Here is a 24,410-nt window from a genome sequence, read left to right as displayed (position 1 = left end):
ACCGGCAAGCAAGGCGGTGGCTTCGACGGGGAGGAGCTCGAGTTGGAGACGAAGGAAGAGGAGGGTCGCGTGAGTGAGAAAGTGGCAGAGTGCTTCGTTTGGATTTTGGGAAAGAGGTTCACGTACACGTAGTTAGGGTTTCCCACAATGAACGAAACAGCGCCGTTTGGTGATGATTTTAGAAAATCGGCCGGATTTCGGTTCGATTCGACCAATTGATTCTTGGCCGGTTCACGATTTGACCGGTTTGACCGGCCGATTCGAACCGGTTTTCAGAACCTTGGTTCAATCGCTTACCAATATGATCGGCTTTTAAAAGATACAATAATGTATGTTTAAAGGGTGGAATTGGTAGAAACTAGAAAGAAAATAAATTTTCTTAATTAATGATCCAATGGTAACAAGTGAAAAAAAAATTGCTTCACGTGAACATGAATTAAAGTACAAAATTACATTTGCATTAAAAAAAAATAGTCAAACAAAAAATTGAAGTCATTCAAAAATTTAAATATATTTTTTATATTTTAAATGTTAAACCAAACACATCCCGAATTATCTAATATCCATTTTGTTTGCAGCTATTCTTCACTAAAGTATTGTTAGGGGAGCCAAGTGGCTGAGAAGAGTTAAAACTCAAGAGAGTTAAATTAATAAATTAAATTAAAGATCACAAAATTGACTGGAGAACATAATTTTACTCAATCTTACGACTAAACGTATATGAAATTTTTCAAATATATATGCTTCACGTAAAGGAAATTGGGTTGGACTACTATAGAACTAACGTTTTTCAACTAAGAAAATTTTCATACACAACTTATTTTGAAGCCAACAATTAAAGGGAGAAGTAAAGAGAAAGAGAGGGGGAAAAGGAAAAATGTTAACTGATTGTTGATAGAGAAAAATAAACATTCAAACAATGTAAAACTTTCAAATCACACTTGAAATTCCAACGCATATTTATCTTTTCCATTGATTTTTCCTTCAAATAAATCATGCAAGAATCCAACAAATCCTCTGTTTCATGATTTGTTAATTAAGAGATTGCATAATAACGGGGGTAGTAAAAAATTCAAGCAAGTCTTGGTCATTAATTTTAGAAACGAGAGGTTCATGCATCATCAAAATACAGGTTTTTTTATTTTGTCAGATGATAGTTTGGACAGCCACCAAGCTTTAAGTTTTACATTATAAATTTACACATATTACTTACTTACACACCTAAGATTTTTAAGAATTCTTATCCACAACTTGACATTATCAAAATTCGAACACAGACATATACTAATGTGTCATCTCAGCTACACTTCAGTTGTGATTTCTAACTTTAATATGATGTTCTTTTCTGGATAGGGGTGGTAACATGTACCCTATATATGTATATATTATATATTATATAAAAATATTTTTTAAGTGGATATTGAACTAAAGACCTTTCACTAAATGCAAAAGATCCTTAGTCATTAAAAGAAGATCATTAATTGATAATTTAATACGTTTTTTTTACATAAAAGTCAGTTCTATTTTAAATTATCATCAAGCTATATAATAATGTTGCATCTTATTTATAACCCGCATGTAGGATCAGGTACTCGCAGATTAAGAGCGAGTAGAGTTAAAGTTGAGATATTCTCAACCCACAAATAGGATAGAGTTGAGTTTATATAAAAATATCAACTCGGGGGTAGAGTTAGGGTCGGCTCTAAACCCTACCTTACCCTACTCATTGTCACCGCTACTTCTCGGAAAATAATGGCACGTGACAAGGTGTGAGCCCACATGCAGCCCATGTAAAATACGGGCTGAGCCCATGAATGAGTGAGGAATAAGAACTCTGGAGTATTAAAAGAAAAGAAAGAATTTAACCCAAAAAAAAAAAAGAAGAAAGACCAATAATGCCTTTAAGACCACAAATTGCAAATTGATTTTTTGATGTTGGCATATTCGGGAGACATGGAAGGTAATAATTAGATTGCAATCTACTAGCACATGAGAACAATGGCGAACAGAAAATCTTATAGTATCTCATCCAACCATAATGTAAACAGATTAAAAAGAAAAAAAAAAAGGAAAAAAGATACCAAATCATACATGTATCTGATCAATTTAATTAGCCTATGCATTTATAGCAAAGGAATCATAAACATTTGGCACACTATTTTTAATCAACTTATCTTAAAAGTAGTAAAAGAGAAAAAAAAAAACTATATAACAATTAAAATGACAAAAAAAAAAAGAAAAAAGAAAAAGCCAGCTAGCACACATCAAATAAAAAAGTGGGGGAAGTATTTACCACTATCCCCCATATATGATACAAAAGTATTGAAAGGAAAATGTGATTGTAGCTGAACTCTAATAATATACTTAGTAGCAATGGTAGAGACGAGTGAGTCAGCTCGGTGTCTAGTGATGACGGTGAAGAGGCGGTGGTGCAACGGCCGCAGGATGCGGCGGAGGCAACGGGGGCTTGCATTGATAGCACTTGGCAAAGAGTCCAAATGTGTCAATTTGCCTAACAAAGTTGGTCATGCTGGCCCATCCTCCAAACCCAAACCCAACCACAAATATCCACACCACAATGAATGCGTTGAATACATACATTGCTGTCCAACTTGGCATGAAGAAAGGGGGCTTCTCTGCAGCATTCTGTAACAAAAAATTATTTTTTAGATTTACATCTTTTTTTTTTTTTGGTATGGGGTGTCCCTACAAACTCGGAAAAATCCGAGAAAAGGGAAATGATCAATGATGCCAAATTGGGAGATTTGATAAGATTGTCAAACAGTATTATTGGGTTAAGACTCAGATCAACTCAGAAGGTCCCTACTAATAATAATGTACCATCACATGTGGGGTTTGGTTTTTTTTTTTTTTTAGGTCACGCTCCTAGATTGGGATTTTGCCTAAGGTGTGTTGTGTGAGAATTGGATTTGGATCTTCTAAATTTTGAATTTTACTTTAGATAATAAAGTATGGGATCAAAAGAAAACATGAGAAAAAAATATTCAATGATAAAAAATCACATTTTATTTTCTAAAATAAAAATTCAAAATTTAGAGAATCCAAATTCGTGTGAGCTATTATGCTAACTCGCACCCTAAGCTAGTTATTATTAAATAAAATTAGAGATTCAATTTAAGTAGGAAGTATAACATAATATTGCATATACCATATATATACTCACCAGTATTTTCATTTCAATAATAATAGAGAGACAATGATTAAAAAAAAAATTACATTTAATATTCATAATTTTATTCATGTGATATTATATATTTATTATATTTAATATTATTTAATTATTTCAATGATAGTTAATGAATAAGATCATTTTAAACTATTTTAAAATAAATTTTTACTATCCCCTAAATATTTTTTTTTCATTTAGCTAAGGTGGGAGAGAATAATAAATGTCTTTTTCAAAATATGTTATATCACCTACATTATGTTTAGTTTTCTATTTTGGAATCTCAAGCTTGTGGTCTAGTCTATACTCTATAGTCTAGGCAAAACTCTAGAAATTAAATTAAAGTAGTTTTCGGCCTATTAAAGTTTTTGACTTCTTTTGCAAAAGAAATTTTAATCAACCATAGAATCAGAAACATGAATGAATAAATAAATAAGGTGAGAAAATTGCGATCATAAGTCACACTCCACCAGCACCGTACAGATCTACGAATATGAATTATTGGGGGAAAGAGATCAGTCAACAACTAACAACAGCTAAGCAGATTCATATAATAGTACAACAACATAACTGTACCAAATAACTAAACGAAAATGACCCTCTACCACCCTAAAATTCTTCTTTCAATATTTATTTCCATATATCCAACTCTTAAATGCTCACACTCAAGAAATTCTGAGATATAATGTTATGGGCTACTTTATTAATTTCTCAGGTTTATCCCTAAAAAGTAAAAACATGCATCTAAAAAAAGTTGAAAAGTTTTAGACAACTAAACTCTTTTATCAGAACCTTATCTTAAGAAGAGTGATGTTTGATACTCTTATTGCGTACGAAGAGGTTTTGTTATAAAATTTTACTGATTTTTTCTAAATCTTTGAGAAGTGAAGATAGAGACCTAGCTATACCCTAAATTTCACAAAAGAAATTAAATTAATCAATCATTAAATTCCATATATATTCCCCCCATTCTACAGTATATATCACTATATTAACTCTATCTTAGTATCAAAAAATAAAAAATCATCATGACCAAACTAAATTAGTCAAGTAAAACTTATCATTGAAAATAAGCAAAAATCAAACATTACGATTCTCTTTTTGATAATTATTGATATCAAAAAATGATAATAACAAATAAAATAAAGACCAAAGAAAAAGAAAAAGAAAAAGTTTTCACATTAATAAAACTTCACATGAAAATATTTAAAATTGTCTTAATGTGAAATATAAGATTAAATATTAATGCATGTAAGATAATCGATTCAATCTAAAATATCTTATTCAGTTAAATCAATTACATGATATCATTCGGTTAAATTAATTACATGATATGTTTTAATAATTGAATTTGTATTTTTACTCGAAGACAATTCTAAACATTTTCATTATGAGTGTTCGCATTTTATAATAAAAAAGGTGAAAATTCGCACATTTTAGCATGAAGTTGATAACTAAAAATCGTTAAATGATAATTTACATATCAAATCATTTAATAATTTGCATCAATTAAATTCATACGAAGACAACTGTAAGAGTAGAGAAAATTATCTATTTTGATGGAGGGCACAAAATAAAACCGAGACTCGTGAAGGCAATTTTGAAAGGTTGGGCAAGATTACATATTTCTGACAATGAACCCACAAATTAAAACACATACAATATGGTAGATAGATTGGGAGTGATGGTGGTAGGGTCAATGAAAAATTTACCTGTCTGGCGGAGGCTTTTCTGTAAGTAAGCATATGAGCTAAGGAGGGTATGATGTAGACAGTGAAGCTAACAAGCAGTGCCCCAACAGCTGAGTTTATGGGCCCAAAAAATGGGAAGATTATTGCCAAGAACCATATTGGTATAACCACTGGCAGCCTCGCTAGTGCCCTTAGACATATGCTCCTTGTGTCGTGCATTCCGATCACCTTCTCCCATACGAAATACAGCGGCGTGCACGCGAATCCGAACGTTATGAACTGTGTATCAAAATTAAATTCAATCATTTATATTTATTCAACAAAATTCTTCCTACTAATAACATCTATCCAATAACGATGCATGTGTTTCTATTTAATATTGACTACAATAATGTTAAGTCTTAAGACTTTCTCTTACCAAAAACAATCAGTAAGCATTTTTGAGAGATGGTTATGACATGGCATAATTTTTTTTTACTAAAAACTAAAAGGAAAAATTTTATACTAAAAGATTATGGGATTTGCATTTTTATCTAAAAGTTAAGGACGGCATTATTCATTTGTTAGGAAGAGTGAAAGACATGATTATTCAACAAATCCTACCATTCCTATAATTGGTTTTGTAAGAAACTGATCAAAGAGGAAGTACCAGCAATTTAATTTAGTAGTGTTGGATATTTGGACCAAAAGAAAAAAAAAATCAGTAGGATAATCTTTCATCAAATATATATATTAAAATTAGTGACTAAAATTATTAAAATATTAATATTTCTGATTTTTATTATAAAAAAAATATATAAAAATAATGACTAAAACTAATAAAATATCGATTTCTGAAACCCTGGACAATTTTTCTGTAGCATAAACAAGTACAGGCTGAGTAACGAGTTCCATATTGTGTGGATAGCTAAAAAACATATATAACGGATCTATACGGAAAAAGTAATGTGTTCATGTCAGATTTTTCACGCCGTCTTTGCATTGTAATCGAGAAGATGAAAGGTTTGACTTGATGCACAAAACACATTCACATTATCATAATCTTATTGATTTCAAGTATATATATATATATAGCTTAGGTGTCTCATGTATATGCATATACTAAAATATTTATTTATGCTTTCCAAGCGCATCAGCACTTTAAACTAAATGATTATAAATTAAAAAATAATTTTGCTACGTTATTAATACTATTTTTGTCAATTTTTGCCAACTTTTGTTTATGTCTATGTTTAATAAAAGTATCTTTATAAATATGTCTAATAAAAATGTCTTTTTTATAGTTATGTTTAATAGAAGTGTCTTTATAGATGTATTTTCTAGATGTGTCTTCTTATACATGTGTTTAAAATATAATAATTAATTATTGTTGATAATAAATTAACAGATAGTATATTAGTATCCTATACTTTTTTATTAAAAAATTATTGCAAGGGCAGTTAGTAATTCAGTGTACTTATTTTAGTTGAAAAAAATGAGTTTAATTTTAATGTACTAAAAAATATAAAATATTTTTTATAATTATATTTATTATTTTAGATAATTATTTATGTTATTAATATTAAAAATAGTTATTTTTGTTAGTATAATATCATGTAATTAAATGCATGTATACATTGATAATGCATAGAAATTAAATTAAAAGTAGTGCTTGTTGCTAGTCTGGTATCATTTTTGAATGAACACGATTTTTTTTATAAACTTCGTTGAACATTTTGACTGTAAACATAATTTAAGTAAAAATATAATTTAAAATGTAAATCCAAAACAAAAATATACTTCTGTAGAAAAAAATAGAGTTTGCAATATGTACGTAAACAAGTAGAAAATAGTCAAACTATTCGAATATACACGAAATACTAATTAAGTAATGTGCCAGGGGAATGTAGACATAAATAAGATGTGTTAAACTTAATAAGAATAAGAGAGTTGAAAAAAAAATTATAACATAAAATACACTAATTTCACGTAATCTTTTATGAGTTTATCTTAAACATATATGAACATAAACCCAGCTCAAAAGTTAGCGTTAATTAGTTGTCACATATTCATGTACTCATTAGTGTTTTTCATTTGTGAATTTCTCTAAACTAAACAATACCGCACCCAAAATGAGAAGATGTGACTTTTTGACTTCTTTTTAAGCAAAGAAAAGTGGAATGAATAAGAAAAGAAAAGTAAAGTGAACACTAATAATGAGTGGAAAAGGTTTCTCTAAACTGAAAAAATGAAAAAAGTAAAAAACAAAAACTGAAAATTTAATTACTATTATAATCTTATAATATTTTATATTAATAATTAGATTTTTTTATTTAACCAATCTCCTTATTTTAAAATAAATGAATACATAAATAATTAATTATAAGTAATATGCATACCTGGTGGATGAGCATAAGGATAACGGCGGCGTCACGGAAACGGTTTTTGGGGAGCAAAGAGAAAGCATTAGAATGGTTAAGAAGCTGATCACCAAACGCCCAATAAACGGCGGCAGCAGAAGGAAGCGTTAGTGTGAAAACGTAGAGAGTGGCCAACAAGTATATATACTTGAACTTTTGAGGCTTCCACATGGCATGCATAATCTCTCTGCAGCAGTGTTGTTTTTCTCACAATTATTACCAACATTAATAATCACATTAACTAAAAAAAATAAAAAAAAACATAAAATTTAAAAAAAAATTATTATTTTGATTAATAATTAATTAAAAATAACTTATATCTATATTTATAAAAATTTTATGCATAAAAATATATAATTATATCTATATATATTTATCAAAATTTACATATATAAATTAATACAATTTATATATATATTTTTTAAATTTTTTACATATAAATTAATAGAATTATTTATTAAAAATAGTTTAATATTTATATTAATTAAATAATAACAAAAACTACTAAAAATTATTAATCTCCAAAAAATTTTCTTTCTAAAATTGTGCGTCTTGGAGTTTTGAGAATTTTTGTTTTCGTTTGACCAAAATAACATGTTCATGAGATCAGGCTAGAAGCCTAAGACTAGGTACTAGGTAGGTTCGGTTTGGTACAAAAGCATATTTATTGGCAGGGTAAATTGTAAATTTTGGATTGAGAAATGCGTTTGTTTTATTTACGGGAAAATATTAAAATTAAAATTTTAATTACTTTAAATTTAAGAAAACTATTTTCAAAAAACTAGCTTAATTTTATTGAAAAGTTATTTTGTAGGTAAAAAAATCCCACGTTTTTATATTTAAAGTTGAAATATATTCCAAGACTTAGCTATCAACAGTCAGAGAAGTAGTTAGTAGTTACACAAGCATATCTATAAGATCCAAGAAATAAAGTTCCACAAATATTAAATAATATTTTGGTCATTTAAAATGTACTTTTTATCCCTTCAAATAACATGATATTGAAGTTATTCTTTCAAATAAAATTTATCAAGGTTAGTAACTTACAACTTATCCAAATTAAATACCATTTATAAAAGATTTAAGAAAAAGGTAAAAAATATTCTCAAAAGTCATAATAATAGCAAAAAAAAAAAAAAAAAAAAAACACGTCCAGAAAATAATTTCTCATTAATCTCAGTATAAATTAAATAATTGACCATTCTGCTTAATTTTGATGTGGCATAAAAAATGAGATATAGTAATAATTTTCAAGTAAATCCATTTATTCAAATAGGTTATACAAAATATATTTAAATTATTCTAATGAAACAATATATTGTTAAATATCTATATAAGATTAAAAATTTTGCTTTTCTTTAAATCCAAAAAAAATTATTTATTTATTTACATGAATTTTGGCTTTGAAGATGGCCGGCAAAAAGCTGCAAAGAGAAGCCATGTTGAAAAAAATGGAAGAAATATGAAAGAAGATAGATGGATAGATAGATAGAGATATATGAATGATGATGAAGAAGAAATGAACATAGTTATTATGTTCTTACACAGTAACAGCATGTCCACCAAACGTGTATAGTATGTTAGTGGCTCCGGTGAAGTAAAGCACTAGCTTTGCTGGACCTGAGTGCGTCACATTTTCTGCCTGTGTTTTGTTTTTATGAAACACCATCATTATTCCCAGTAACATGAAACAACATCATATCATATCATATCATCACAAAATGTTAATTTTGTCATCAAAGAAAATAATTCTTGCTATCTAATAGCATTACAGCAAAAATCATTTTTGGCAGTAAAATTTTAGCCAAAATAACATAATAGTGATTATATGTTTTATTTAACTTATATTTTTGCGATAATTATATATTTGTCATTATTACTATATGTTATAATGATAATTATATATTTTTTTTATCATTAAAATAATTTTTATAAGTAACTGTATAATTACCATTAAAATATTTTAGCGACAAAACATAAGACAGTTAATGTCTAATTGTCAGTAAATATATATTAGCAGTTATTTTTATTGTCTCTAAAAATAAAAATAAATGACCGTTAAAATTTTTTTTGGGTAGTGTAGAATATGAGAATTTTATCCCATAAGTCGTTACCATTGACTTTAATCACTACTATTTCAATAACCATACCAATAAAAAAATTATAAAAATTTTATCTATTTCCATATATATCTTTTAATAATGAATTTTTACCTGGCCATGAATGAGTGCTGCTATGGCTAAGTACCAAGCTGTGTAAGTAGTCATTCCAAGACCCAGAAATGACCATATACGATAATTGTGGAACGAAGGTATGAACACGGTGGTTGCACAACAAGCTCCAAATATGTAAGTCCAAGTTCGTTTGTCCAATTTGTCATTTATGTAGTATATGTTACTGTTTCAATTTGCATCAATTAGAACCAACTAACCATATCGAATTAAAAAAAAAAAAAAAAAAACCATGTGTATGATTTGTATTCTTATTTTCAATATTTTCTGTTTTTAGAATGCTGTAAAAAAAAAAAAGAATAAACAATAAAATTTTGTTTTTTATTTTTATTTCTTTTTTTTATAAAACTCTACAAATAAAAATACTAAAAATAAAAAAAATATAAACCAAATGCAGCCTAATTTGAGGGTTAATAATTTCAAGTATGAAAAATGTAAACTAAGTAGATAGCTATAAAATATTTGTTGAATAATTTTGTCGAATTTGTAATATACATCGAGATAGATTATATTAGAAACTATAATTTATTGTGTAAGGAAAAAAAAAAAAGAAAAAAAAAGAAAAAGAAAAGGCTCACCTTGCACATGCTATAAGCTGTATCACAGATCCAAAGAGGAGGAAAGTACAATTGAAGGCTAAACCCGCTGCTTTCCAATATGGACCCAATAACCCATCAAGCACTTCAAACCACTGAAATTCCATGACAATATATAGTGGAAACCATTTCAGCATTTTTTTTTAATCCTTCATTTAATCAAAAATTAGAAACTAATTAATAGTGCTGGTAATTAATTAAGTACCTGAATGACATGGTTCTTGAAGCTAACATTTTCCTTTTCTTTTCTGGTTCTATACTCAACATAGAGTACACTAATTAGATATGCAGTCCAACTTCCAACTATGCCATAAAATATTTGAAACAAAATCCCAGAGAGCATTCCCAATTGAGAGAAAGAATATGGCAGAGTCAATAGCACTTGAGCCACCTATAATAAAAAATAATTTTAATAATATTAAAAAAAATTAACTTTACTATATTATTGAAAAATCTTTTAAATATTTTAAAAATATAAATATTCCAGTTATTTTAGCAATTGTTCTCAACTATGTAACACTAGTATTCCTAGTATATTTTATACTATTAACATAAAGATATTTTTTTTCCACCTCCACAGCTTAAATTACTTAAATGATTATGGAAAATATTTTAAGCATTTTTTTTTGGAATATAACTCTTAAAAAGTAACTTTGATAAGCTAAAGTGGACTTTGAACAAAAAGCGATTGATTTCACATAATTTGAGTTGGAATCTTTTTTTTTTTATATATAGTTTATAAAAATTTATTTACTTGATTTGAAGCACAGCTGAACCATGCATCCCAAACAGAACCACCATGCCAAAGGAAGCTCTTAACACTGAACATAGAGTGATCTTGTTCTCTCTCTTCTCCTTCCCTTGTTGTTCCACCATTGACACCACCACCACCACCACCACCTCCACCTTCATGTTCTGTTTCGTTGAAGCTGTTGGTGGTGGCTACTATTGCTTCCTCTGCTTGTTTCTGAGACAACATTGTCCTTTCTTATCCACAAAGAAAAAGGAATAGAAAGAAAAAGAGTGTTGTGTCCAAAATTCCTTCTTGGTGGATCTGAAAATACACACATAAAAGGACAGAAAATAAGACAAAAAAAATTGATGATATAATATATATTCCAATAAAAACGCAGCCCCAGAAAATGAAAGACCCCAGATCCAGATATCTGGAAGGAAAAAAATTCTTTTGAAGAATTCCCATAAAAGAACAAATAAAAAAGATTAAAACTTTAAGTTCTTCCCCACACAAATCCAAAAGAAAGAGATGTGGGGAATAGAGAAGGAAACAGGAAAAAAAAAAAAAAAAGAAGAATATTTTAAAAAAATAAAAAATAAGAAAAAGTAGCATAGTTATTTAGTTAGTAGTACTCTTTAGTCTTTACAAATGTTTTGAACAATAACATAACACAATCCACAAACCTTAGCTTGATATGTCTCTTTCTTCAAAAGCTTGAAGAAGAAGAAAGGAAACTCAGATACTAATAATGTTGTACACTTTCTCTTTGTACCAGTGTTAGAAACATAATAAAATGAAAAATAAATTATTTTTTTTTTTGGTTGAGAATTGAAGATTATAGTACACTGCAAAGTGGTGATGGAGGGTAATATTGATGATGAGGACTAAGGACTAAGAATTTTGTTTCCCTCATTCATAGAGGGAAAGAAAGAAAGAAGCTTTAAATGCAAGGGAAACCAAAATCAAAATCTTGAAAGCTTTGATGAGAATCTGACACTTACCCTTGTACGTTGTGATGAAAAAAATCTTAGGTAACAATAAATGCCGCCACCAATTGGCACAGAAAATTGGCAGAGCAAAGAGACTGCTATGGAGGCCGCAAAAGCAGGGAAGGAAGAAAGAAAGAAAGAAAGAAAATTAAAAAAAAAAAATGAGCTGAGAAATTTTCTGAAATGTTGCAAACTTTGGTGTTAAAAAGTTCGGAGAAACTGAACTATTAAAGACCCTTTTCGTTACTATTCAACTAGATATACATATATATAATTCAAAATAAAAAAAAAAAGAAAAAAATATTGGGTGGAGGTGTTTTTGTTTTGTTATTATAATAATAAATATAAATACATTTATTTATTATAGCTAAAAAGCAAAGTATAGGAAGTGAGAGAAAGAGAGTGAAGCAAGCAAAGCGAGTACTGTGTAATAATTCTTGTGTTTGCTTTTTCTGGCTCCCCCTATTTATTTATTTATTTTTTTACTTTCTTAATTAAAGAACTCTCTGAATGGAGAAAGGAACAGTACAGAAGAGAGAGTGATGAAAACTGCAATTCACTGTTTGTTCCTAAATTCTGATTCGATTCTTTCTTCTGGTGGCGATGATGATGAAGACAGAATTTTTGGAGATCAAAGGGAGTAAGGGACATATATGATATCTGGATTTTGTTCTGATATAAGATTTTAACAACTTCAAATTAAAGTTCTTATGTATTTCTATTATTATTACAACAGGCTAAAAATCTAAACGGCTAAAGATCTAAGATTAATATTAGAGTAATATACTAAACAAGTTTTTAAAAAAATTTTAACCGAATAATTTAATTTGGAACAAATTTTAATCATTACATTAGTTTTTAATCTTTTATTTTATTAGACATATTAATTTTTGTGTCATATCTTAATAAAAAATTAGACAAATCAATCTTTGTTGTTATTTACCAAAACATATAAAAGTTTCCAAAAGTTTTTAAAATTCTCATGTCATCCGTCTTTCTATGTAGATGAACAATCTGATTACTACAAAAAATTATCAGCATAACGACTGATTTAATAATCGATTTTCAACCAAGGCTATCAAACTCATACCAAACAATATTGGTCACTAAATTGGTCGCCGGGATATTTAGTCACTGAATGGCGACCAATATTTCGGTCGCTAACTAGCAACCAACCATTTTCTTAACTTATTTTTTATGTCGGTTCTTAACTCGGTCGCTAAATTATAAAATATTAACCGATTTAGCGACTAACTGCTTTAAAATCAGCATTTTATAGTTGGTCACTAAATTCGTCACTATCTTAACACTTAGTAACCGATTTAGCAACTACCTACTTAGCGACCAATAGTGACCAGCTATTTTTTAACCTATTTCTATGTTGGTTTCTAATTTGGTCGCTAAGTTAAAAAATAGCGACCAATTTTATTTTAGTCCTAGAAAAAAGTTATCATTCCTTGAATCGGGAGCTATTAGCGACCTTAGTCGCTAAAATCAGTCGCTGAATGAAATTTAGCAACCGATTTAGCCACCAATTTTATTTTGATCCTAAAAAATCTATATTAGTCACCAAAGCAGTCGCTATTAACAACCCATTTTATTTGTCGCTAAAATCAGTTGCTATCATAATAATTTCTTGTAGTGGATGTGGGAGATTTGTCTTGTGAAATAAAAATTTATGGATTAACTTGGTGATTAAAATTTATTGAAAACTAAAGTATCTAATTAAAAAAATTTTAGAAATTATATCAACAATGTCAGTAATCAAATTTGGATTTAATTTTCATGTCTTTTTAATATTTTAAATTATCTATTATTTTTATTCACAAAAATTTAAAATATTAAAAAATAATTTTATAAAAAAATAAAATTAGTATATATCTACCAAAGGATAAATAAATTTTTATTTTATTATATAAATTAAGAGTGTTAGTTGAAAAATTATTTCTATAAATAAAAATAACTTTTTTATTCAAAGATTATCTTATATGAATATAAACTTTTTTTCATTTATAAATAAATTTGACAAGATTATGAATTTTTATAAATATAAATGATAAATCTATTCGTTAAAAATATATAGTTATATATACTTGTAACTTTTTTTATTAAGGTTTTTTTTTTTTATAATTTTAGGATATAATATCAAAATTTATACAAGCAAAAAACCTAAATTTTGATCCAAATACAGAAACCGCTTACATTAAGCATATAATTATTTATATGTCAAAAGTTACTTTTTGTTTAATTAATGAATATTTTTTATTCAATTATAATATAAAATTCATAAGATTACTGGAAAATAAATACTTAATATCCCACTTGAGCACCCTGTTTTAGATATCGGTTGATGATTCCTCCTTTTGTGGATTTCTTTTCGTGCGTTTACATTTTCATGTGCTAATTAACTGCTACTAGTAACTAGTTAGAAAAATGAACAATGGATCGATATTAAAGAATAATAATATTTGTAAAGTCAAACTATGTACTATGATGTAAACTTATTAAATACACACATATTTCCAGTTATTCTAAGGTAGTTATGTTACAAATGCTGTCGTAATTAAGACTTTCTCTCTCTCTGAAATACCGTTTATTTACTTGTTTACCTAAAGCTTTAATTTTGTGACATACGTAAGTTTTATTTTTTGAGAAAATTTTACTTTCCTCTCTAAAAGATACTAAAATGATTTTTTTTTCTTTTTATTTATAAAATATACATTTTTTATCATTTTTAAAAAATATTTTTAATTTATTTTAAATTTTTAATATTAACTTTATTTATTTTTTAAAAAAAATATTTTTTACAAAAATATTCTTTAAAAAAAATTTATTTTTTTATTAAATTTTACTAAAATACCTTTTAATAAATTATTTTTTATTGATTAAATTATATTTTTATCAAAATATTTTTTAAAAAATTTAATAATTAAATTATTTTTTTAAGATATCTTTCAATAATTTTTTAATTATTAAATTATGATTTTACCAAAATTTTTATTAACAATTATAGTTATATTTTACTATTAATTTTCTGATTTTAATATATATTATTTTAACATTAAATAAAAAAATTTTGGTAAGATTATTTTTTGATATCAATATATATTAATTGTTATATATGTTAACTGTGGTAAGATTTTTTTATTTAATGTTAAAATAATATATATTGATATCAAAAAACTAATAGTAAAATATAAAAATAATTGTTAATAAAAATTTGGTAAAATCACAATTTAATAATTAAAAAATTATCGAAGAATATCTTAGAAAAAATAATTTAATTATTAAGTTTTTTTAAAAAGATATTTTCGTAAAATACAATTTAATCAATAAAAAATAATTTATTAAAGGATATTTTAGTAAGTAAAATTTAAAGACAAAAAATAATTTTTTCGTTAAAGAATATTTTTGTAAAAATAATTTATTTTTTCTTAAAAAATGGATAAAGTTAATATTAGTTAACACAAAAAATTTAAAATAGATTAAAGAGGAGATTTTTTAAAAGTTATAAGGGAGGGAAATGTAAATTTTACAAATAGAGGGGAAGAGAATACTATTTTAATATCTCTCAGGAGAAGGGAGTGGAATTTTCCCTTATTTTTTCCGTTGATGATTAAGAATTTAATTTGTACTGAATATATTATTGAAAAGTTTTCAAGTATACCGATATATCGATATTTTAGTAATTTTTAATCGTTAATCTTAATTATATATATTATATATATTTTTTATAATTAAAATTAACTGTTAAAAATTACTGAAACACCGATATATCGATACACTTAAAAATTTTTCTATATTATTATTAGTTCAAAAAAGAGCTTTTGAGATGTTTAATATGATATTTAATTATGTTTCATTATTAATAAAAGTATTTAATTTATTTATGTATTATTTAATAGTAAAGTATGTCACTCATCTCTCACTTTGCTACTTTCAACATCTTTAAATAATTTAAAATTTTAATTTTATTGTATTAATTAACAATATAAAAAATTTTAAGTATTGAAATTTAATATTAATTAGTTTTTATTATATGATAATATAAAATTAAATATGTGTATAAACTCTTTTATACTATCAATTTTATTATCAACCAAAGCAATATTATCAAATACACTTTTAATTCGACCCCAATACGATGTATTCTTTTTTTTTTTGGATTTTCTTTTTTGGTTAGTTAAAATGGGGATTATGGCAGACTAAATTACTAAAGTAACTAATCCTTAATCATGAGCAGATAAAAAAGATAAAAGAATGCTTCTCCTTTAAAATACGTTTTTTATTTAAATAAAATAAATTTTTTATTTACTAATTTAAATCAAAATATAAAATTTTATCAATTTATATATTTAGTTGTATTTTTATTAAAAAAAACAAAAATTATAATATTTATGCTGGTACTAATAACAAAAATAACATTAATTTTTTTTTTCATTTTCATTGTTACTACCAGCAAAAATAGAACAATTTTTTCTAACATTTTCTCCTCAATGCCAACCAAAATGGAAAAAAAAAAAACATTGTCATCTCATGTCTTGATGGAAAAAAATGTTTTTTAGTGAAGTGATGACATGACTTGATGATGTGAATTGTTAGTGACATATGTCACTCTATGATTTGACTACGTATAAAAGTAGAATGATGTGTTGACTAGTGACACGTGACTTCACAATGCTATTTGGTCATGTGTTAGTTTGTGCCACGTGTCACAATAGTATTCGTTCATGTGTCATTTGCTATGTCATCATTGTAAATGCACTAAATTAGTCCATCACTTTGCATTACGTGACCCATTTTAGTTCCTGAAATTAAATGTCGTGCACCAAACTAATCCATTCAATAATTTTTTTCTCTTTTATTTTTTAAATTCTAAATTCTTAATATCTTTGAATGCATTAATTTTAATTCTATTTTTTCACATGTTGTTTAAATACAAGTACTTTTTTTAAATATTTTTTCTCTTGCAGATACCCCTAACCGTCGTCTTATAAAGCTGACCTGAAGGCATTTCAAGCATCCTCACTACCATCTATGGCCTCTTTCGTCTAGGCTAAACGAAAGAGGTTGGAGATTGTAGTGAGGGTACTTGAAGTGCATTTAATCTAACTCATTTACACACAACTAGAAACATGTATTTCATAAGAATAAAAAAATGTGTATTTTGATTCTTAATTTCTTGTTAAAAACACGTATTTTTAGATGAAAAATGTGTCTAATCAATCATATAATTTTTTTATAATAACATACTTATATATTACAAAATTTATCAATATCAAATTATTATAAAAAAATTTATATAATTAAAAATAAAATCTTAAAAAAATTTATAAAAGTACATGTATTTAAAAATATATAAAAAATAAAAATAAAATTAGTGCATCTAAAGATATTGAGAATTTTGAATTTAAAAAAAATAAAAAATTAGTGAAGGGACTAGTTTAGTATATGACATTCAATTTTAGGGACTAAAATGAATTACTTAATGCAAAATGAGGGACTAATTTGGTGTATCTACAATAATGATATAGCGAATGACACGTGAAAAAATACTGTTGCGACACGTGGCATAAATTGACACATGACCAAATAGCATTGTGACACGTAATACAACCGTCCACATTAGCATGCCACGTATCACTAGTCATACATCATCATACCATTTACATGTAGCTAAACCATTGAGTGACACGTGTCACTAACAATCTAAATCATCAAGTTATATCATTACGTCATTAACGGAAAATAGGTTAGTGACTAATGTGTTATATTTTTGTCAATTTCAGAACAATTTTTGTACACGATGCTAATTTCAAAAATCATTTTAAAATTTATTTTTATTTTTGATGCACTAACATATATATTATAATTTTTGTTTTTTTGTTTTTATCAGCAAAATCACAACTAAATATTCAAAACACTAAAATGATGTATTACAATTTATTTGAATAAATAAGTAATTTATTTTATTTAAATAAAAAACACTTAAAATATGCTATAACTAGCACGTGTACGTTGAACTAATAAGACGCTAATTTTTACATGATGTGATTAATATTTAATCGTAGAATATAATATTAATCAACTAATATTGAAAGGTGAAGCCACATAATAATAAATAACAATAAAATAACAATAAAGTAGAAGGCCACCATGTCCTTTTTGAAATACACGTAGAGTTGATGTTTCTTGATTCCAACCAGAGATAGAAGGTCAGAACTCAGAACATGTTTCCTAGCTGTTCATTTCGCATCACAGCTTATGCTCCCAAAGCACAGATCCAAATCTCAGTCAATTATTTCAGGAATTTAAAATCCCAATTAATTCCTTTCTTCTAAGTAAGAATTTTATTTTATTTATTTAAGAAAAAGTAATTAACATGTACTCTAAATATGAGATTAATATTTATTTGAGAGAATATTCTAGTAAAAATTTCTATAAAACTTTTTATTTATGAAACTTTCACTAATAATTAATTAAAATAATTAATTAAAATTCAAAATTTTAGAACAAAACTTAATTTTTTTCTTTTTCTCAAAATAATAGATTAAATTAGTTGAAAAAGAATGACTATGAAATCTTAAGTTTTTTATTACCATTTTCGCTGTGGTTTTTGCTGTCATTTCTGCCTCCGACACTGTTATCACTGCCATGTCCGTTGAGGTAGAGAGCTTCTGGATTGAGCCATCTCTTCTATCAACGTGTTTTCAGATTTGTTCTCTCTATACTGTTATTGCTGCCACCGTTGTTGCTGCCGCCGTTTCGTCACCGTTGCCATTGTTGTTGCTGCCGCTGTTTCTGCTGTCGTTGCTGTGGTAGAACGCTTCTGGATCGAGCCACCTCCTCCGTCAATGCGTTTTTAGATTTGTTCGCTCCCAAACTTCTTCTTCAACGCAACTTTCTTTCCCTCCATAATTCTCCTTCGAGCTGCCACTGGTACTTCTTCTTCGCTATTAATTTGTTGATATCTCTTCTCTATTCATAAATGTTATTTTATTTTGAAAAATTTCATTTGTCTCTTTATATTTCTCTGCGTCTTTGTTATTTTGGATTTGATTATTTGCTATGATCATGATTCTCTATCTCTCTTTCTAATTGTGAATTATAATTATTTGATTAATTAACTGTTCTCTTGTCCTATTTAATTGACATTTTGATCTGTTCTTGAAGATACAAATTAGTTTTCCATTTTTCAGAGTATATTGGTCCTTGCAAGTTGCAATATATACTATACTGGTTTATACTATACTGCTACTCTTTGATTTCAGTTCTTAATATGTTAATTTCTATTTTTCATTTACAATATATAATATATAGAACACTACTTGTATAATCAGAGCATACTCTTCTTATATATGAATTTTAACACTAATTTTAAAGGTTTTAGCCCAAAATTAGGCCGCAAGCCAAACCAGTTGAACCGAATCTATATTGGGCCCAAGACCCAACCCAAACACCACTTAAATGAAGTGGCTTCAGACACCTCTTCCTCTCATTATGAAAATTACACTGGAAACTTGGAGGGAGAGAAGAAGAGAAACTCCAAACCCTAACCTTGCATTCAATATTTCAACCCCACTTATCTTTTAATTCGGAGTTCTGATCGTTGCACCGTTTGCGGCCATGCGGCCACCGCGTCGAGCTCTACAAAGCCCATTAGATAATTTGGTAAGTACCTCACTATTTCTTGCTTAGCCACTATCTCCTAAATTTTGAATTTGAGGTTTTAATTTTGAGAGATTATGTGATTTTGGTGTTTAGGATCAAATTAGTCTTGTGGACTTGCCGGGTCTTGTCCCAAATTTCCGTTGGTAAGGTGAGAAACCACTAACTCTTATGAATCATTAATAACTATGAATCCTAAGCTAATTTTGAGTAACATTGGTTGGTATTAGATTGGATATATGTGATTTGGAACCAAATTGGTGGTGTTGAAAGCTTGATTATTTTCTGTTTGGTGTACGTTTGAAGCCTTGGACGGTTGTGAAGCGGTGATAATTGAGGTGTTCTGAGCATTAGGAAGAAATCGGTCAATGTATGGTTTTGGTTTCTCGTAGATAATATATAATATTGCGTAAAAACTTAGGCTAGGTGACCGTAGGTTAAGTTAAATTAGATGGAATTGTTAAGGTTTAGTACTATTTGTGAAATTGTTGAGTTTGTTATGAAAATATGGTAATTAATGTTGTTGATGAGGGTTGATGAATGATTATTGATGATGGTGGAGATTGATGATGATAATAAGTGGGGATGATGACATTGGTTAAATAATGATTGTATTTGATTAAAAATTGTTGAATGAATTGGTTGATTTGGTAGAGTATATATGAAAGTGTTGGGTTTACGAGTATTGATAATGATTATGAATGATAATAACAATATATTGATGAGTTTGTGTTGTTGTTGATTATTGATTGCTGGGGTGGGAATGAGAAACATTGAGCATAGGGATGTTATGAAAGAGATAAGATGGATATAAGATTGCTTTGACGGTATTTGGTGTTGTTTTGAGGAGTAAAACAATGGTTGAAATTAAGATTTTGGAAAGAATGGGATTTTGGTGTCTTGTTAAAAAAAGTCATTTTTAACCAACTTTGACAAATCATAACTTGAGCCTCAGATTTTGGTTTTAAATGAAATTTATTTTAAATTTAAGATAATTTCAAGAGCTTTAAAACGGTTTAAAGTTTGTGAAAATCAGAATTTTGTAGAAGAAGTTATGAACGTCGGAAGTTAGGTGTAGACAAGTGGTTTTTATGACTTAACAGCATTTTGAGGAAAAAGAGGGGTCGCGTATGCAAGCATGCACACACGACGCGAGATTCATTCACTGTCCTGATATCTCGCGTACGCGGACATGGTCTCGCACACGTGGACCTAAAAATTTGGACGCTCGTGTACGCAAGCAGTACACGCGACGCGAGCACTCTCCCTGTTTTGCAATCTTGCGTACGCGGACACAATCTCGCGTACGCGAGCTCCCTGTTTTAGCCAAAAATGAGAATTTTGAGTGTTAAGTCAATCCTCTATCTTTTTAAACCTTTTTAACCCCTGTTTAAAATCCGTTAATGAGTCTTCAAGTTTTAGAAAAAGGGTGGGCGTATTGAAGAAGTTAAATGGAAAGTTAAGAGGAGATTGAGAAGTGAATGATTGAGTTAATGTGTATTGTTTGGAGAAGTACGGAAATGTTACGAATGTACGAATGATGACTTGAAATGATGTTGAGAATGAATTTTTTATTAAGATACCTAGGTAGTAGCAAGGATTGTGGTTCGTCCCACTTGCTCTGGGTCAGTGATTGAGATACCTGGGCAGTAGCAAAGATTGTGGTTTGTCCCACTTGCTCCAAGTCAGTGATTGTGACGCCTGAGTAGTAGCATCAGTAGTGGATTATTCCATTTACTCCGGGTTAAGTCGTAAATATCCACCTGGGTAGTAGCAGCAGTAGTGGTTATTCTACTTGCTCTGGGTTGAGCGGGTAGTAGCAAAGGGGTTGTGGCTCAGACCCACTTGCTTCGTGATGGGGTGTTTCTATCCAAGGTTGGCTACTAGGACATGTCGGGTTTGGTTATATAACTGACATATGATATCATCGGCCATAGGACAAGCATACATCATATGCATTTGTTTGTGTTGTTTGAGTGCGCATTACTTGGGTTTGTCTACTTGATAATCTATGCTTAACTGCTATATGTTCTGTTTACTGTAACTATATTTCTATTTGTATTTTCTTTGTATGTATTGTATATCTGTGCAACTGAGATACTCCTTTCTAGCGAAAGAGTGACAATGGTAGTTCCACCAGTATTTTGGAGGGTTGGAAGAAAGAGAGGTTGAGGTGTAAAGTTAAAATTGGACTAGAACCTAAGTACCATAGTAGTTCACCTAGTTTTTAGTTTAAAGTATGACTCTAAGTTTTTAATCTGAGTGTCGGAGTTCTAGGATTGCCTCTAACTTTTTCTGGACCTTATATATTATTTATGTAGGCACCATTGCCATGCTGAGAACCTCTGATTCTCATTCCATACATATGTTGTTGTTTTCATATGCAGGTCGAGTAGCACTTCGCTGAGCTTTTGGAGGTTCCTATAGCAAGCGAAGTTGGGATGTTATATTTTAGGTTGTCGGTTATGTATTTATGTTTATAGACTCTCCTATATATATATATATATATATATATATATATATATATATATATATATATATATGTGTGTGTAGGTGCTTACTTATGTAGGTCGGGATATTTTGGATATACTTATATACATGTATGTATGTATATATTCTTCGACCGGCCTTAGTTTCGCAGGTCGAATCTGAAGCTTGATATTCTATACCTTTTGACTCTCCGCTCTTATTTATATATTTCTTTATTTTGCTTCGTACTCAAGTTATCGTTTACGTGAGCGATGCGTTTTTCATTTTGTGACTCTTGTTTAAGCTTTCCTTCAAGGTTCCTTGTTATAAACCCCTTCAACTATTACTATGTATATGTTTTTATTTTAGAGGTCGTAATACCAGACCACCTCTATTTTACGACTTAAGCGTAAAGTTCTGTGTGGTAGGATGTTACATGTGACATTGGCAGAGACTTTCAAGTACACCCACACTTTGAAGGAGAACAAAGAGAGATTTGCTGATCAGCGGTCTGCGAATCATTATGTGAGTAAACATCTGATCTTGTGATATAAAATTTTCAATTAACTGTACAGCTGTCGTCCTAATCATGATAACATGTGTTACACAGGAGTCCTACACGCAAAGACTGGAGGCCACAACTCAGCAATCTCAACAAAATGAGGAGGACGCTAGTGGCTCTACTGCTTCAGTCGTCGATCCCAATGCGGTTTGGCACGAGACTGTCTCAGCGCCGTACAAGAATCGCGTATACGGGCTGAGGTTGTTCTTCGCCAGCAGTCTCTGCACCTCCACGTTGAGGCCATCATCTGCCTCTGCTACCAGCCGAGCCGTCGATCCCGAAAAACGCATTGATTTGAGGCTGTAGGTGCAGAAGCTCACCCGGAGCCTTCACAAACATGCTCATGAGCTGACCGAGACTCGGGAGAGGTATCAAGAGATCCTCACACGCGTGACAGACACATATGACCTCAGGCTGGAGTGGAAGGGCAGCAGGAGCGACTTCAGCGGATGGAGTAGCAGATAGAGCAGCAGATGGCGGTGTACCAGGCTCAGATGCGCGCTGCTGGTGGGACACAGATATCACCGCCTTTTCCGCTGCCTCAGCAGGACCACAGGAATGACGACGACTACAAAGATATGTAGTAATTAGGGCTTTGTTTTACTGTTTCATTGTATTTGATTTATTTAATTTTTAAATTATTTGAACATTTGATATTTAATATTACATAATTGGTTTCTATTATTTATAATTTAACCATTAATTGTGTAAAAAATAAATTTAAATAAAAATTAAAATTAAAAAGGAAAAAATAAAAAAAAAATCGTCACAATATTTTTTTTAAAAAATTGACATTATCGTCAGATTTATCGAGGGCATAATCTGACGGTAATAGTGCTGAAAACAGAATATTATGGCGCGAATATTATTGTCGAAAAAATTTTGCCGGTAGCTAAATAATTTTTTGGGCAAGTAATCTGTCGCAAAATTCGACGATAATTACTGTTAGACGAAAAAATTCGACGATAACTAATTACCAGCAAAATTTATATCGTCGAATTTTATTTATTTTTTTAACAGTATTCAACGTTTTTTTATAATATTAAATAAGATTGTGACTAGATTATTTTTTATTTTCTTACTTAGATGAAAAACAATTGAGTTCAGTTGACCTTTTTTGTGAACTTATTCTTAAAAGCCTAACTAATGTTAGGATATATGATGACTATCGCAACTATACGTGCCTTATTCAATTTCTTATAGCACTTACTAATGACTATGAGCCGATCAATTTTTTTCTACTCTATCAAATTCTTTCATCTAATCTTAAAGATACTCTCCTTCGTCTTAACTCGAAAGAAACATTATTAAAGCTTATTCGATTATATCTGAAACTGCATACCTTAACAATTACTAATAAAAGAAACAATTTTTATCGAAATTGTAATCGATCCGGTCATATTCTTCCGAATTGTCCCTCAATCAATATAACAAAATAAAATCATCATTAGCTACGTATTATTAAATTGCGGATTGGTCTCACAATTTCAATAATAGTTATTTTTGAAAGTATTTTGGCTTGAAGAATGGGCGGTGAAAGGCACATGATGAAAAGAGAGTAGTGGGAGAGAATGCTTTAGTGGAAGGGTGTGTAGTGTGTTACGGCGCGGCGCACGCATGTGTTGAAGTGGTGACAGTGTGTCTCTGCTCCCTTTTTTTGGGGCTGAAGCCGAGCCATGTTGGCCCCTCCTCCACTACGCTTTAAACACAAACACACGCGCACATTCATTTTATCCCCTTTTTTCTTCCTTTCTTTTTCTCCTACTATTCACTCATTTTTCTTCTTCTTATTTTTTGTAAAACACTATAAAGCTTAATTAATTAAATCCACTTCGTTCTTAGCTTGCTTACTCATCAATAATCATTTCATGTTGTCTTTTTT

General features: G+C 29.0%; 1 protein-coding gene across 2 annotated transcripts; it reads right to left on the bottom strand.

Annotated features, from left to right (window-relative positions):
• Positions 1–2,098: 2,098 nt before the first annotated feature.
• Positions 2,099–12,158, bottom strand: LOC107625728 (auxin transporter-like protein 2). Of its 2 annotated transcripts, none has more exons than XM_016328430.3 (9): positions 11,842–12,158; positions 10,859–11,158; positions 10,310–10,495; positions 10,087–10,199; positions 9,491–9,674; positions 8,822–8,919; positions 7,257–7,464; positions 4,900–5,157; positions 2,099–2,646 (listed from the first exon to the last, which is right to left on the bottom strand). In XM_016328430.3, the coding sequence occupies exons 2-9, from the start codon at positions 11,081–11,083 to the stop codon at positions 2,404–2,406; spliced, it is 1,515 nt and encodes a 504-aa protein (XP_016183916.1). In that variant the 5' UTR covers positions 11,084–11,158; positions 11,842–12,158; the 3' UTR covers positions 2,099–2,403. The 2 variants fall into 2 exon arrangements, with proteins under 2 accessions (XP_016183916.1, XP_016183917.1); XM_016328431.3 differs by having other exon boundaries at positions 11,524–12,029.
• Between the last annotated feature and the right edge of the window lie 12,252 nt (positions 12,159–24,410).

Source organism: Arachis ipaensis, chromosome B2 (assembly GCF_059453495.1).
Source record: "Arachis ipaensis isolate K30076 ecotype BB chromosome B2, ASM5945349v1, whole genome shotgun sequence".
NCBI classification, from domain to species: Eukaryota; Viridiplantae; Streptophyta; class Magnoliopsida; order Fabales; family Fabaceae; genus Arachis; species Arachis ipaensis.
This window is presented reverse-complemented; position numbering and strand designations above follow the sequence as displayed.